The following is a 15252-nucleotide window of genomic DNA, read 5'->3' as shown; positions in this document are numbered from 1 at the left end:
GTAGGGAGGGGGAAAAAAAAAAAAAAAAAAAAAACACCAGGAAAAATTAGGGGAGGCCACAAGGAGCTGATATGGGGCAGAAGTGGCACTTTGAAGGATTTAAGAGCAAGGGAGGAGGAAATTGCACAGCACACAACACTTACACAGGGAGAGGAAACAAAAAGAAAATTACATCAGAGATTGTGGCACAAATAAAATCAGGTGTTGGATAATATCTGTTCTTCAGTGATAGCCGAGAGAGAGTGACAGAGAGAAGAGAAGAGATCGATGCAAGTGTTTTTTTTCCTTTTTCTCTTTATGTACAACTAAGGCTTATTGGTTAAATAGTTTTCAGGCTTCCCCGCCCACAATGCTTTTACATGCTGATCACACAACCCTTTTTCCTTTTGCTCTGTAAACTCAGCGGTTCTATCAGGACAGCAGCCACACAATCGGGTGGATTATAGTCGAGGAGGTGGCACAAGGGGGCAGATGGATGGATGGATGGATAGATGCTGCAGTGGTGGAGGAGCAAAAGGGAGACAGAGTTGGGGAGGAAAAAAAAAGAAAGAAGGAGTCTTGTCTCTGATGTCTGTTGCAATTAATATCTAAATGTGCAATTCCATTAGTCACTGCCATGGGGGACTAGGGGGTGCAGAAGACGGGGCGGGGAGGGTCTGTTCTACTTGGAAAGCTTGCTAATGACTCGAATGAGTGCTCCGTTCTCGTCCTTTAGTCTCTGGTTGTCTGCTTTCAAGTCTGGGAGCATCTGAAAGGGAATAAAAGGAAAGAGGGAAGGGAGGAAGAGACACAAAGAGAGAAGGCTTAGACAAGTCTCGACAGATACACTGTCAGGCCAGTTTTACAAACTGTTAATTGCAGTCTGTGTAAGCAATCTTTGGAGTCACACAGCATCTCTCATGTTTTACTTTCTCCTTAAAAAAAATAAAAAAAAGTCCTTGTTCCATTGTCAGGAGAAAGAGAGAAGTAAAAGCGGGCACACCACAAGGCCAAAGATCCTGAAAAAGCCATGCATAATCTGAACGGCTGCTCACCGGCAGCCACAAAAATACACAGCAGACGAAAAAGCCACTTTTTTATTTGATCTAGTGCAAAAAAAAAAAAAAAGTGAAATCTTGATCATTGTATTATATCCTACAGGGCCCGGCAGATGTCAGAAGTAACTCATCTTGATTTTATGTACAAATAAGGAAGTTATGCACTTGGGAAAAAAATGGTTGTAATGGCTACTCAGTTTTATCAATAGGCTAGCAGCTGTGTTGTGGCTTTCAGGTTCCTACAAATTCTTAATCCATTCCATCATATAAATAAAATTAGGTTAGCATTTATTACATTAGCCCCATTACACAGTTGTGATACTACAGTGGATACTACTACTAGTCAGCTTTGGATGCTATTAGTTAGGTGCACATATTGTACACAACTATGTAGCCCAACTCAGTGCAAACTAGAAATTAAAAGCTGTGCCACGGATAAGCTAAAGTAAATGATCCCCTTGCAATTAAAGCAGCAGCAGCCAAATCTTTTTAAAATAACTTTGTATTTGCATATTTGCTTTAACTGGCACTATATCCTGACAGTAATGCATGAAACCGGTAATTGTGAAATCAGGTTAGGAACAGATTATGGGTTTCATGTACTACTGTCAGGATCTAGGGACAGGTTTAGCAAATATGACAAAAAGTTATTTTTAAAAGAATTGCCTACTGCAACTGTAATGCAGTTTTCTTTTGAATTTGGACTGAGAAATTAGGATATAATTCAGTTTTAGCTTTTTAAAAACATTAGGAATCCCTTAAACATATGTTAAAGTTAAACTATACTAATTACTCGGAGGAGAAATTAGCATGTTTTTAAATGTCAACATGATCATTTAATGTTCTGTTAATTTGTGCACATTAATGATCAAATAATAATGATCATAAGAGCATGACTTAAGTAATTCATGACATCTGCCGGGTTCCATAGTATCAAAAGTAAATCTTCATTACGTCTGACAGGCAGACAACATACACAATACTCTCTTTTTGGATGTTTATAGGGAGCCATAATGGGTGAATTATTTTATTGATCTGATTGCAGTGTTAAGTCATCAATTGTAACATGATTTGGTGAACTTGAATTTCCGTTTAACATTTGCTGAATTGCTGTACAATGCTCAACAAAACTGTAAACTTGAATATCTCCAATAAAAGCATAATGGCTATTAAAAATTCTCCTAACAGTATAGAGGTGTGTCTTTAATTCTACCAATAACCTATGTAACCTGGTGAGGTTTAAATCTTTAAAATGGACAGAAGCTGTGGTGGTGAGGACAAATCGTGTTCTACAGTTTTCACAGTTGATACACAGCACTGACACTCCAACAAGAGATTTCAGTCCCCTTAAAAAAAATAAATGATCACTTGCTGATAACAGATGACAAATCAACTGCTAGTTTAAACATATTTGATGTTGTTCAGGCACAATGCTAAACCTGTGTACAAATAAACCTTCTGGTGCATGCAGCTGACTTTAATATTGATTGATGCCATCTGTCAAATAAAAATTTGGGGAGTAAAGAGGGGGAAACAAAAAAAAAAAAAAAAAAAAAAGGGTTCAGTCTCTGAAGATTTGGGCCAAAAAAATCTGATGCCAAAACATCGAAGCCATTTCATGCAGAGAAGCCAGAACAAGCCAAACTGAACTACCGAGCTCCCTCTGATGGAAGCATCGACTAAACACTACAAAGAGGACACTCTCCTTTACAGTACTTAATAATTCAGCTTTGGAGTAAATTTAGACATAGTATTAAATCAAACCCACCTAAGAGCTTTGTCTCCACCAATTCAAAATGTGTTATTTTGACATATTTAGGATGTTTTCACAAGCTGAAAGGTATGGAACTAATCAGTACTGTAAAAGGAGAGTGTCCTGTTGTAAAGACTAAAAAGACACCCTCCCCAATCTGAAAACCAAAAGCTCTGGGGAGGCAGAGTGGGGTGGAAAGGGGAGTTTACAAAACCAGTGATGGTTGGGCGGCTGGGCACCTGCCTGTCTATGGGTGCGGGCAGAGCACGAATGGAGCATGAGAAGAATGGGGTTGGGAGAAAGGGGGAAGGTGAAGAAGAACAAGAAGAGGAGGAGATGGTGGTGGACAGACGGACTTGGCTTAGAGGTCGACGGTGGGCAGCTGGCTGCAGGCAGACTGCGAGAGCTTTGCCAACACGCGGGCCAGGGCCCGGTTCTCAGCCTGCAGCCGCTCTTTAACCTGCCGCAGGGCCTGAACCTGCTTTACCTGGGGGAGGTTCTGCAGGGGGGGGAAAACAACAACCACAACACAGGAGAGCAAAGAGAGAGAGAGAGGGAAGGAGGAGGCAGAGATGGAAGGAGAGAGTGAAAGAACAGCAAGAGAGGGAAAGGAGGAATGTGTTTCAAGAAACAAATTGGGAGAGTAAGGATTGATGAAAGATAGGAGAGTATAAATTAATAGAGAAGAGGGGTCGAGAGAAAGAAGGAGGGAAAACAGAAAAGGAAGATTGTTAGAAAATGGGGACAGATTTTGGAAACTGAAGGAATGATTAGGAGCTTTCCGGTTCAGCATGATGCTTGTAGATAGAATGGAAAAGTGACACTGATAAGATCAGCTGTCTATGACCTAAAAATAAACACACTTTTGTTATCACAGTGATGAGAACAACACTTACTCTCTAGAATTTTAGAGGTTTTTTCCCCTCTCTCTCCTACTTCAATCAGTTCTCAAGAAAACTAACATTCAATTGGTCGTTTCAATAAAAGTTATATATGTTATGAGATCGCGACAGCTGACTTGTGGTGCCCCGAACAGAAGAGATGCACTTGTACATGTTACACAAGGAATCTAACATGTGAACAGAGGTTTATTGTTGGATATTCCATGTGCAAGAGTAGAGGTTGTGTTACATTCAAGGAATAGATATTTATATACTGAACTTTAGATAGACACTGTTTTTGAAGACCCATCAACGCTTATTTGTTGCTTTAATGCTGTTAGTCTAATAAGTTGCTTACAGTTTTTCACAATTGCTAAAACACTAAACCCCATTCTCTGAACCAAATGCTCAGTGGCCTAAACCCATTTGTCAAATTAGTCACTCTCTTGGCAAACCCTTAACAGGTTCAGGTAGTTAAGACACTGTTTGCAAATCCCATCCATTCTTTTTGCAAAACTCTAAACACATTCTCAGTCACTAAAACACATTTTGCACTGTGATGCACTTGTGTTGCAAAATGGTAAATACATGCGGCAAATGTTAAACACAACTACAACACAGCTGTCATCTTTTAGACACAACAACTCATAATTCTAATTGTTTCTAATGATGTGATCAAGTCCCTGGCCAGCGTAGCGGCAATGTCACACTTTGACCAAGCTATAAGTAAGGGACAGTCATTCAACCTTGAACATCTCCTTATTTTTCTGGGTGGTCTTTGGAATTTTGTGTTTGAGTGTGAGCAGCAGGATCATCAGCCAGCAGTACATCCTGTCTATGGGACAATATCAACTTTTACTGTGGTGTTGTGCTAAGCAAGTGGCTCAACATCAACCAGTGATTCACAAATGTTTACCTTCAACCCACAGCCCTTACTTCAATCCAATAGAAGAATTTTTCTCTACCTGATGGTGGAAGGTCTATGACCGAAACTCATTTACTACAGAAAATCTCTTACGGGCAATGGAACTGGCCTGTGGTGAGACATGTGTGGAGTGTTGTTACAGTCAAGCTGCATCCAGTACTTCCAAGGGTTTTCCTCCTTTGTTTGGCAAGAGACAAAGTTGCATGTGATGTGGATGAAGTCTCTTACTGTATGGACTCAGAAATGTTGTGCAACTGCAAAAGAGTGTAATGTGCTTTTCATTTATAGTTTTCTTTGTTCTTTGGGCGTACTGTATTTGAATATACAGATATTCAATACTGTATTACTTGTAGTATTTACAGTACACTATATATTTACTGTACTAAGTTGTGATTACTATACTTTTTAAATTGGAAAATGTGTTTCCTCTACGCAAAAAACATTTTTTCTGTAACTACATGCCCTGGACGGTGTGTTCTCAATTTTTTGCTGTCTAAAGAATGCTCTGTAGTGTTTTACCTATTGACTGGCTGCGTTTATGTTTTGAAAACATTGTTTTATTTTGATCACATGGTTTTGAGGCAACTGTTTGATTTTGCCAAAAGAGTCAGGGGCTGTGTGAATGTAGTTTAAAGACTGGGTTTTGTGTTTAAAGTTGAATATGGGTGAAGGTTTCAAGAAACATGTCTTAGCAATTGTGAAAAACTGTCAGTCAGTTTATAATATTTTAAGAGTTTGACAGCCTTAGAAGTGTTTAGTTAGGCAAGTTTAACTTGTGAAATACATTTTTGACGAGAAAAATAGTCAAGTGTCTCCAATGATGTCTTTACTGCAGAAACAGACAAAAAAAAAAAAAAAAAAAAAAAAAAAAACTGTCAGAGGAAAATCATTATAACTGATTCAACAGTCTGACAAGATAGTGCATGTGTGTATGAGACCGATAGACTAGCTACCCAAATGTAGGATTTATGCACATTCTGCTTTAATGTAAGTTTTTCAAGTTAATTTTACAAGAGAAAAGGCAGATGGGTACTCCGTAGTATCACCTACTTGTTGTTACTACAACAGGGCTAGTGTGAACGGGGGCGGGGTGTCATCTTATATTTGGGCGAATAGTGTATTTTTTGGTTCAAATCTATATTTGGCAACACCAAATTATGTATTTGGTGACTGTGGAAGGAGTATTTTCTTTATCAACCATATCATATTTGTCTTGCATTAATGGTCGTGTTCCCAGCTCCTAGAAATGACCTTGTACAGTACAGTATCATAACTTGGAGTAAAGGCAAAATCATGACAATAAGATCCAAGCTGTAATAAACCCATATTATCTTCTAAGCATCATGGCATTTGAGATGACTCACTCCTATTAAACCCAAAAAAGTGACCCAGATTTCTATAGAAAGCACTATGCTGGAATTCACAAGTATCACCTACACAGTAGCTGTGATCTTGACTTCATCAAATCTAAACCCTGCTGTACACGAACAGAAAATATAATGTGCCATGTGTGTGACTGTGTGTGGTGGTACCTTAAGTTCCTCCTCCATCTCAGAAATCTTCCTTTCTAGAGCTCTTCTTTCCTGGGGGGGAGGGAGGGGGGCAGGTTAACTCAGGACTCACACATTTCAGACAGACATTTAGCAGAAGACACTCTTGGCACACAGTGCAGGCTCCACACACACACGCATAAAATCAGGTGTGGAAGAAGGTGAAGGTGCAGCGATAGCACACACACTTGAACACACGCATGTCTTGTGAGGCGTCTGCAAGCAACAGCCAGTTCAGACTTACATATTCAGTGATGTATACATAATTTACATATGAGGATATCCAAAGGCAGGAATGAGTCAAAAAATGGGGATGGAGATGCTTAGAGGTTGTGTGGGATGGTAAGTTCATGGAATGACTCATGAACTGGGGGCTGAGAATGTATTTTTTTTGGAAGAAGAAAAAAAAAGGGACATTCTTGTATTATAAAAGGTTGTGAAGACAAATGGCACATGGGGGATGGTCTTAAATGATGCATGAATTCTACAACTGCGGGGGTTATGGTTTCACGGCTACACAGCTGCCTGCATTATTACTTAAAATGCATGCATAGGTTCTTTCAACAGAAATTTTTACAACAATTGTTCTACTTCCTGCATAAATAGAGATAAACACTTTCTCAGACTCACATAAAACACACACAAAAATAACAAAATAAGCAGTCTTGAAAAGAGGTGACCACACGCTGCCTCTGAGGTTCAAAAACAGGTGAGAGAGAAGTTGGCAGTGTTCTGGGTGGCGAGGCGGGAGGAAGTCCCTTTGACCTCGGCTACAAGGGCATGTGTGACACAATAGCCAGCAGCAGACAGTAGACTGATACAAATAATCAGGTTAAGATCATACCACCACCCAGATGATATTGGGGTCTGCTTGTTACCTTCAGACATAAACCCATTGGTAGTGTTACCAACATGCTTAAAGAGGGTCAGATTAATCAAAATAACTGACAGAAGGACTTCTGAGTTCTATATTTAGTTTGAGGTAAACTTGAGAGAAACAGAAGTTATATATCTTTTTAGTAAAGTTAATGGTGTTATTAAACAAAGGAGTTATTAAACTAGTTCTGTCATTACCCTTTTCTCCATCTCAAGCTGTGATCGGTCGGCATAGCGTTCCTGCCTCTGCAATGACAAAAGAAAAAAATGTATAAATAAGTTAGAAGACTCATCAGGAATCCCATTTATCTTATCAATACTGATCAGTTGAAGCAGTGTGAGTTCAGCGCACCTGCGTGGCCTTCTCTAGTTGTAGCTTCAAGTCTGCCAGCTCCAGGTCTGTGTCACGTAACTGGGCCTTCAACTTCTCGTTCTCAGCTAAGATCTGCTCGTAGAGCTGAAGGGACAAACGTATTCAACAGTCAAGAAGTGTAACCAACAAACCACCAAGGTATTCTGAATATAAAAAGAATAGTTTGCTCCCCCCACCCTCAAAAATGTGGCAATTGTTTCAGTGAAAATTGGTAAAAACCCATACATAGGTAGGTAGGAAACCCAAACTTCACTCAGCACTGTCCCCATAGACCTGAGACCTTTTTCTATCACCTGGTACTTTCTACTGCCTGTACTTTTTTGACAGTCAAATTATAAGAGGATTTATCAATTTAACTCGATTATTTGTTTTTAAGGCGTACTCATGACTCACTGCACAATATCAATCAGTGACATCAAAATAAAACAATATTTGGTGCAGGTCATAACTTTCCCTTGTCATCATGGTCATTTAAAATAGATTCTATCATATATCAGAGTTAATAATCTGTTTTCTGAGTACAAGATTCAAAAGGCGTCAACTGTCAGCCCTGGGAATAAATATTAGATATATTACAGTAGATATAAAATGTTTCTTTGGAAGTCTGGCATCAAACGAGCTGAAACAGCAGTGTGGCTGTCTGGAAAACCGTTATCCTATGACCTGGAGTATAGAGTTTAATTTATAGTACATACCTTCTTATAGTCAGTGGTGTCGTCTCTATCCAGTCGGCTTGAGTATGTCCTCCGACTCTCACCATAGCCACGGCTAAAAAGAGTGTCATTGCGATCTAAGGATGAAGTGCTCTCATTCCTACAACAGTAATAACAGGCGTCCAGTTAAAATCTGATTGTTTGGCAACACAGATAAAAGATAACATATAAAAAGGATAAAGAACACAATATGAAGGGGTAAAACATACCTGGACAATCTGTCGCTCTGTAGGAAAGCAAAAATGAAACTATGTTAATGTCAAAGAGAAATGCACTGAATGAAAGTGAAAGCAGCCAGCCAGTCTCAATCTCTTACGCTCATGCATATTCAGGAAAAGTGAAAAGTGTGAAGTGCATTTGTAATAAGCTTACATATACAAAACAAAACTGAGTGAATGGAAAAGATGGGACATGCTGTTCATTTTAAACAGAACTTCCACTTTCAGATTCTACAGCCTCCCTCTCTCTATGCACCCGCACCTGACCTTCCCTGCTTTGCAATCAGCCTCCTACACACAAACACTGCACTACATACATATACACTAATTCCTAAACAGCTGCCATGTCAGCCAGTGCCTCAAGGCCCTACTGTGTCTCTGGGCCTGCTGTGCTTGTGCAGAGGCCCTGAGAATGGGGCCAGACATCAGATAGGAGGTCAGGCTTGGAGGGTCGGCCTCTCAGCTATTTTAAAAATGCAGTCAGCTTCCTGAGGCGGATGGAGGGCGGAGACACAACAATGCTACAGTCTGAGGGAAAAAGTTCTAAAGACTTCAAGGAAAACGATCAACACCATTCAATGCACGACTGGATGGATTACAAATCAGACACGTCATGACTGAATAATAAAAGCAATGGTTGTGTGTTTGGAGTTTCACAACTTGAGTCTTGATGATTTCACCTAACAACGATATTCAAATGTAAAGTATTTAAGAGCCTGCTAAAAAAAACAACAACAAAAAAAAAAAAAAAAACAATACTCTACCAATCAAATTTGGTTTTGAGTATCATTTTGGTGCTTTTAATTGAGCATGCCAGGGTGGAAAGGAAGAGACTCAAAACTTTTTCCTGTGTTTCCATCGCAAGGCAGAGATAATTGCTTGTTTCCTACTTAGTGCTCTGTTGCTGCTCCACCCACCCTTTATACTGGCCTACTGTAAGTGATGGCTGGAAGCTGTGTATTCCTTTCTCATCTCCCTGCTGATTGTGCTCAAGTTAACGACTACTGTCTGTTCTCTACGTTATGCTGCAAAAGACACACCCATTCAAACAGGAAGTTCATCCAGCCAGAAATGTTTTCGCAACACTGTCCTTTCTGCCCTAAGCCGTGGTACCATGAATAGTATGAGTACATTTAATTCGATTTGAAAGGTTCTCATTTTTTGTTTTAAATCTCATCTCCAAATTGGAAAAACTCTCCGCCATCTCATTCATGTGTGCGCTTTGACCCCAGTGACCCAGACTTCCTTTCCTTTGTACGTCTGTGTGTTTTTAAAACCCACTGATCTATGGGTGAGACTAGCAACCAGACAATCACCAGAAGATGGAAATGTGAGGGAGGAACAATAAAAATTCAAAGGCTGCAGGCGGTGAGGAAGATAGATAAGTGGGAGGGGAGGAAATGATAGCTGTACGGGGCAGAGCAGTGGATATCAAAGACTACTGGACTTGCTTGGCCTTCGCTACGTGAGATGAGACGTGAGGAAGGACCAGAATAGAGAATGAACGCAGAAGGGCAAGAATCACACAGATGTCCCGCCACACAAGAAAAGCAAGAGGAATAGCTTGGTTTTGGCTGTCAGGCTAGAGGGCCCTTCTTAAAAGTCAGTTTTATCTACTGTCTGCCCTGTGTGTGTGTCTGTGGTGTGTGTGTTGAATTACCTGTGGCTCTCCTTTGGTGCTGCCCTCCTCCGAGTCGGACAGCTGGTCAGGGTCATTTTCATCACCCTGAAATAAAAAAAAAAAAACGCAGATGGGTGGGTTATACACGACTCACGGCTCTCTCTATGATCAAAGAGGAACACTCACAGTTGTGCAAGTGTTACAAACTCCTGTCCCTCATGAAGAGTACTATGAATATTTATGACTGTGAAAGAAGTGGTCTCTGAAAGTCTCTTACATCTTGGGTCCAGAAGGAGACCCCAGTGGAGCGTCTCTTCTCGCGGGGCCGCCTGCGATCCCGTATGGAGCGGGGCTGAGACTTGTCCTCTCCCTCCTTCTCCTCCTCCTTTTTGTCCATTTCTGTCCATCAAGGAGAACAACAAAAGGTTAACCACATATTGCTGCCATGATATCAAAATAATTATCATAACAACTGTTCCTTTTGTATGTCTGTAAATCATCTGCTTTTGACATCTGGTCAGTATTTCTCCAGAGCACAGCTTGACCCTTATGATTTTGACACCAACAGTGTGCAAATGCCCATACAGTAGTCCTTAACAAGAATTCAAAGTGAAAAAAAGAAAAGAAAAGAAGATTTAACCTGTTAAATCTGAATAAATCTGGTTAAACAAGGCACTGAATTGACTTCACAAGGCACAATCAGGACAACAACTTGACTTGGCTCAAGTTCAGAGAGAGAGAGAAAAAAAAAGAAGGGTTTTGGTCGTGGGAGAACAAAGCGGTCACTGTTTCCTTCCTTCAGTTGAACAGAATAAAGCTGCCTTCCATTTTCCCAGACATGCTTTGTGGATTTATTCGTTAAGAGAAGAGCTACTTAATTTAAAACGCAACCCAATCCCTTTCTGTGTCAATGCCCCTAATCAGCATGTGGCAGTTTGCCCATGTGAATGTGGACCTGTGAAGACCGATACCAACATGCATCCACATGCTGTGCCCTTTTGTATTTGGCTTTATATCAGAGGGGACAGCTTAAGCTATTTCAATTTCATGATAGTTAAGCTACCCATTGTTGGCTTTTTGGCAGCTTTAGCACACCTACTCTAGTGCACACAAAAAAAAGAGCATCAAGACGGGCTCAGATTTAACAATATCGTCTATGTAGTCAATCTAAAATTGATTGGTATATGAAATATTTTAATTGCTATCACCACTGTAACTGCCATAGACTGAGTGACTAAAAGCAAAGATTTTCAGGCAAGATTTTAGATGAAAATCTTTAGTGGATGGGAACGGCACAAGGCACTGACCTTTTTCCGTATCCCTGGAGGAACGGCTATAGGAGGAGGTGATCCCCGTCAGACTGTTGGGCCTGTTGAGGGAGCTGGAACTGGAGGAAAATGTGGTGCTAGAGTAGGACGGGGTGGAGGCTGTGCTGACTGTAGAAATGGCGGAGGAGGAAGATGAAGGCCGGTAGCGCTGGTAGGGAGAGTGATAGTTAAATATTCAAAGTAAAGATTACAAGTAAAGATGCAATCACCTGTCTTGGGAAAGTTATTGTAAAAGCTTGGATATAAAATTTACCTCTTCGAAGCTGCGATACTTCGACCGGTAATCGTCTTCCTTAGTCTCCATCTCCTTCTTTTCCTCCTGTTGCTTCTCCTTGTCCTGCTTCTCTTTCTCCTCCTTCTCTTCCTCCCAGGTCTTTGGGGTACGACTCCTTCCGATCGTTTTCTCAGCCTCTTGCAGGTCAGTTAGAGTCACACCCTGGAAGCAGAGAGTAATATATCATCCCTAGAATTTGAATTCCTTGCTAGGAGATTATATAACATTTTAACATTTCTAACCAGAATCTCATTAATTAAATTAGATCTAGCTTACAGTTAAAAAAAAAAAAAGAAAAGCTGTTCAATCGGCGCTTATAATGTAAAATTTTCATGTCTTGGTCGAATAGTTCCCAGTTACTCAAACAGCATTTTTGCTTCATGTAAAATGACAGGCCTAGATGTTAAGTCCTACCTATGCACACAAAACATTCGTCTGTCTCAACCAGGAAAAAAACATTTAAAAACTATGGCTATAAAATCGTAATCCAAACCAGGGGCACCTACAGGTCACCTTCTGTTTTGATGTGGGACTACATTATTGTTTTACCAGTTACTTTTTTGGTGGGATGGGGGGATAAAGTAAGTGTCAACATATCAGAGGTGATACAGGTTAACTAACCTGGGTGGACCTCCTTGACTGTCGAGCCTGTCTGGAGCGAGCTTTCCTCTGGGACTCTGACTCCTCGTCTCGCACTGGCGTCAGGTATGACCTGACATGCACAAAGACACACTCATACAGTTAATTATTTAGCAACAGCAAAAATAAGCTCTAGCATTAGATGACTATTGGGATGGTGGAACTTGTAAAGACACGTTTTTCAGTTGACATTCCTTACATAAATAGTTGTGGTAATTGTCATTGTGTTGGGCAGTATGGTGGCTGGCGATGAGAAGGATGGCTGCTCTAATTTACTAACTAGCTGGAAAAGTGACAAAATCATGCTTTCCTCTCACAATAAATACTGCAGAGTGAGGATATTAAATGTACAGTAACATCACAGCTCCAGGTGTACATATGTGGAATAGTATGAATGTGATGCAGCTACCTATGTCAAGATATGTTGGTAAAGAAGATTTCCTTTAATGAAGATGTATGTGAAGCAGGATATTCCTGGAAAAATGTTCGAGTTTCCTAAGATGAAGCTGAAAACGTACACCTACTTTAAGTTACTGTGGTAAAATAGGATTAAAATATGTGTTTTAACTTTTTCTATAGCAGTACCACACTCAAAAGGCAACAGACTTTGCAAATTAAAATAGTGAGCTATTCTAGTTCTTTCTCTCAGTGTGTAGCATGCCTCTGTTGGCCACACAGAGGTATGAATTCAGTTCAGAGTGGAGCCTTGGCCTTGAGGAAAATGTGCAGCTTCTGCCCACATTCCTTATAAGGAAAAGTCACAGGAGCAGTCCATGCTATGAAACAGCACTTCCCCACTCCTACCACGACAGGTGGCTTATTTCAGCAGTGAAACAGGAAGATATGGTCTCGACCCCACTCAAACACACGTGCAAACACATGCTTTGTGACACACTCTCTCTCACAGATGGACACAGGCAAACTCTCTCTCCCCCACCACACTGTGTGTACAGAGTTGAAGATCGCACACACCCCGTTCTCAAAACAGAGGAAATACATCCGCATTACTGTTTGACTGATGGAAGCCTTTAAGGTTCATGGCAATATTTCATGAAGCTGTTTAGAGTAAATGTTTCGTTAAAATATCCAAGCCATTCAAAATTGAGAATGTCATGAACAAATATAATAAATAAATAAATTCATTAAGTAAAGCAAAATTTTAAGTATCGAATTCTTTCCCCAGCAATTTTAACTTTAGTCAAGACAAACAAAAAACCTAATGCCATGGGACGCTGAAAGTCTCCTCTAAACCCAAACAGCAATTAACATCTCAGACTGAAATGTAATCAAACAAAATGCATCACAAAAAACACCAATCATCAAGATGAGATTATCCCATCTTAATGCTACACTGTAAATTTATTATTACATATTTAGATTATCTGCACAGACTAAGAAATGTGTGCATGTTTTCTTATGTTAAGGGATAAAAATAATTCACAATGTGAGACAAGAAATAAATGGACATATTTTCCCATATTACAGGTAGGGCTGGGCGATAAGGCCAAAACTGTTATCACAATATAAAAATGTCATATCATTTAAATATCATCATGATAAATGTCATCATCATTAAAGTTTAAAGGCTGATTTTTGCTCCTGAGTGAAAGTTGAAGAAACTAGATGGTTAATTTTGTGGTTAAAAACTTTTCTTTACGGTCAGAATGTGACAAACACTTGACGTTAAACAGTGGATCACTTCACAAATCTGAGTGAGAACACTCAAAACAATAATGAGTCTCTTTTTCCTCAACAAAATAAATATTTTAAATCAAAAAATTAAGTGCTATTTCATTCGTAATTCAAATTAATCACATCAAACATTTATTGACAATATATTGAACATTTGTTATATTGTTAGAGGAAAATTATATTGCGATGATTATCATTTTTGTTTTATTGCCCAGCCCTAATTACAGGATAAATATGGATGAAGTATGTAGGGAAAAGGTGCTTGTGTGTTTGTTACCTGCGTCTTTCAGAGCCGGTGCCGGTGCCAGTGCCAGTGGTAGATATGGCGGTAGTGGTAGTGGTAGATGCGGTGGTCGTAGTAGAGCCAGTGTTTATAGTGGGGATGACCGCAGCAGACTCCTTCTCCTTCTCCCTCTCTGCACTCTCCTCTGACCAGTACCTGTTTATACACCAGCATTTTATAAATAAACCTGCTAAACCTGAAAGATTCTGCATTTCAACTGCTTTGATTATAAAACTGAAATGTGAAGTCTGGTGGCAGCCATTTTGGAGGTCAGACACTGTAAAGGTGCTGGTCATATAATTAGAATATCATCAAAAAGTTGATTTATTTCAGTAACTCCATTCAAAAAGTGAAACTTGTATAATGTATACATTCATTCCACACAGACACAGATATATTTCAAGTGTTCATTCCATTTAATTTTAATGATTATAACTGACAACTAATGAAAACCCCAAAATCAGTATCCCAGAAAATTAGAATATTGTGAAAAGGTTCAATATTGAAGACACCTGGTGCCACACTCTAATCAGCTAATTAACTCAAAACACCTGTAAAGACCTTTAAATGGTCTCTCAGTCTAGTTCTGTAGGCTACACAATCATGGGGAAGACTGCTGACTTGACAGCTGTCCAAAAGACGACCATTGACACCTTGCACAAGGAGGGCAAGACACAAAAGGTCATTGCTAAAGAGGCTGGCTGTTCAGAGCTCTGTGTCCAAGCACATTAATAGAGAGGCGAAGGGAAGGAAAAGATGTGGTAGAAAAACGTGTACAAGCAATAGGGATAACTGCACCCTGGAGAGGATTGTGAAACAAAACCCATTCAAAAATGTGGGGGAGATTCACAAAGAATGGACTGCAGCTGGAGTCAGTGCTTCAAGAACCACCACGCACAGACGTATGCAAGACATGGGTTTCAGCGTCAGAAGCGTCTCGCCTGGGCTAAAGACAAAAAGGACTGGACTGCTGCTGAGTGGTCCAAAGTTATGTTCTCTGATGAAAGTAAATTTTGCATTTCCTTTGGAAATCAAGGTCCCAGAGTCTGGAGGAAGAGAGGAGAGGCACAGAATCCATGTTGCTTGAAG

At 40.0% G+C, this 15252-nt stretch overlaps 1 protein-coding gene across 5 annotated transcripts in view; it reads right to left on the bottom strand.

Annotated features, from left to right (window-relative positions):
• Positions 1–286: 286 nt before the first annotated feature.
• Positions 287–15252, bottom strand: part of ppp1r12a (protein phosphatase 1, regulatory subunit 12A) — a 55374-nt gene continuing 40408 nt past the window's right edge. For 4 of the 5 annotated variants that reach the window (XM_046072055.1, XM_046072052.1, XM_046072056.1 and 1 more), the window contains 12 exons: positions 14158–14319; positions 12171–12261; positions 11529–11711; positions 11255–11423; positions 10225–10346; positions 9987–10052; positions 8318–8334; positions 8091–8208; positions 7375–7479; positions 7221–7268; positions 6129–6179; positions 287–748 (listed from right to left, as the gene is read on the bottom strand). In XM_046072055.1, the coding sequence (XP_045928011.1) occupies positions 662–748; positions 6129–6179; positions 7221–7268; positions 7375–7479; positions 8091–8208; positions 8318–8334; positions 9987–10052; positions 10225–10346; positions 11255–11423; positions 11529–11711; positions 12171–12261; positions 14158–14319 (1219 nt within the window). In that variant the 3' untranslated portion in view covers positions 287–661. Of the gene's footprint in view, positions 749–6128; positions 6180–6990; positions 7025–7220; positions 7269–7374; positions 7480–8090; positions 8209–8317; positions 8335–9986; positions 10053–10224; positions 10347–11254; positions 11424–11528; positions 11712–12170; positions 12262–14157; positions 14320–15252 lie in introns of all 5 variants that reach the window. The other variant, XM_046072053.1, reaches the window with a different exon arrangement.

This window comes from Micropterus dolomieu, linkage group LG16, assembly GCF_021292245.1.
Source record: "Micropterus dolomieu isolate WLL.071019.BEF.003 ecotype Adirondacks linkage group LG16, ASM2129224v1, whole genome shotgun sequence".
Taxonomy (NCBI): Eukaryota; Metazoa; Chordata; class Actinopteri; order Centrarchiformes; family Centrarchidae; genus Micropterus; species Micropterus dolomieu.
Note: the sequence above shows the minus strand (reverse complement) of the source record. Positions and strands in the feature narration are given on the sequence as shown.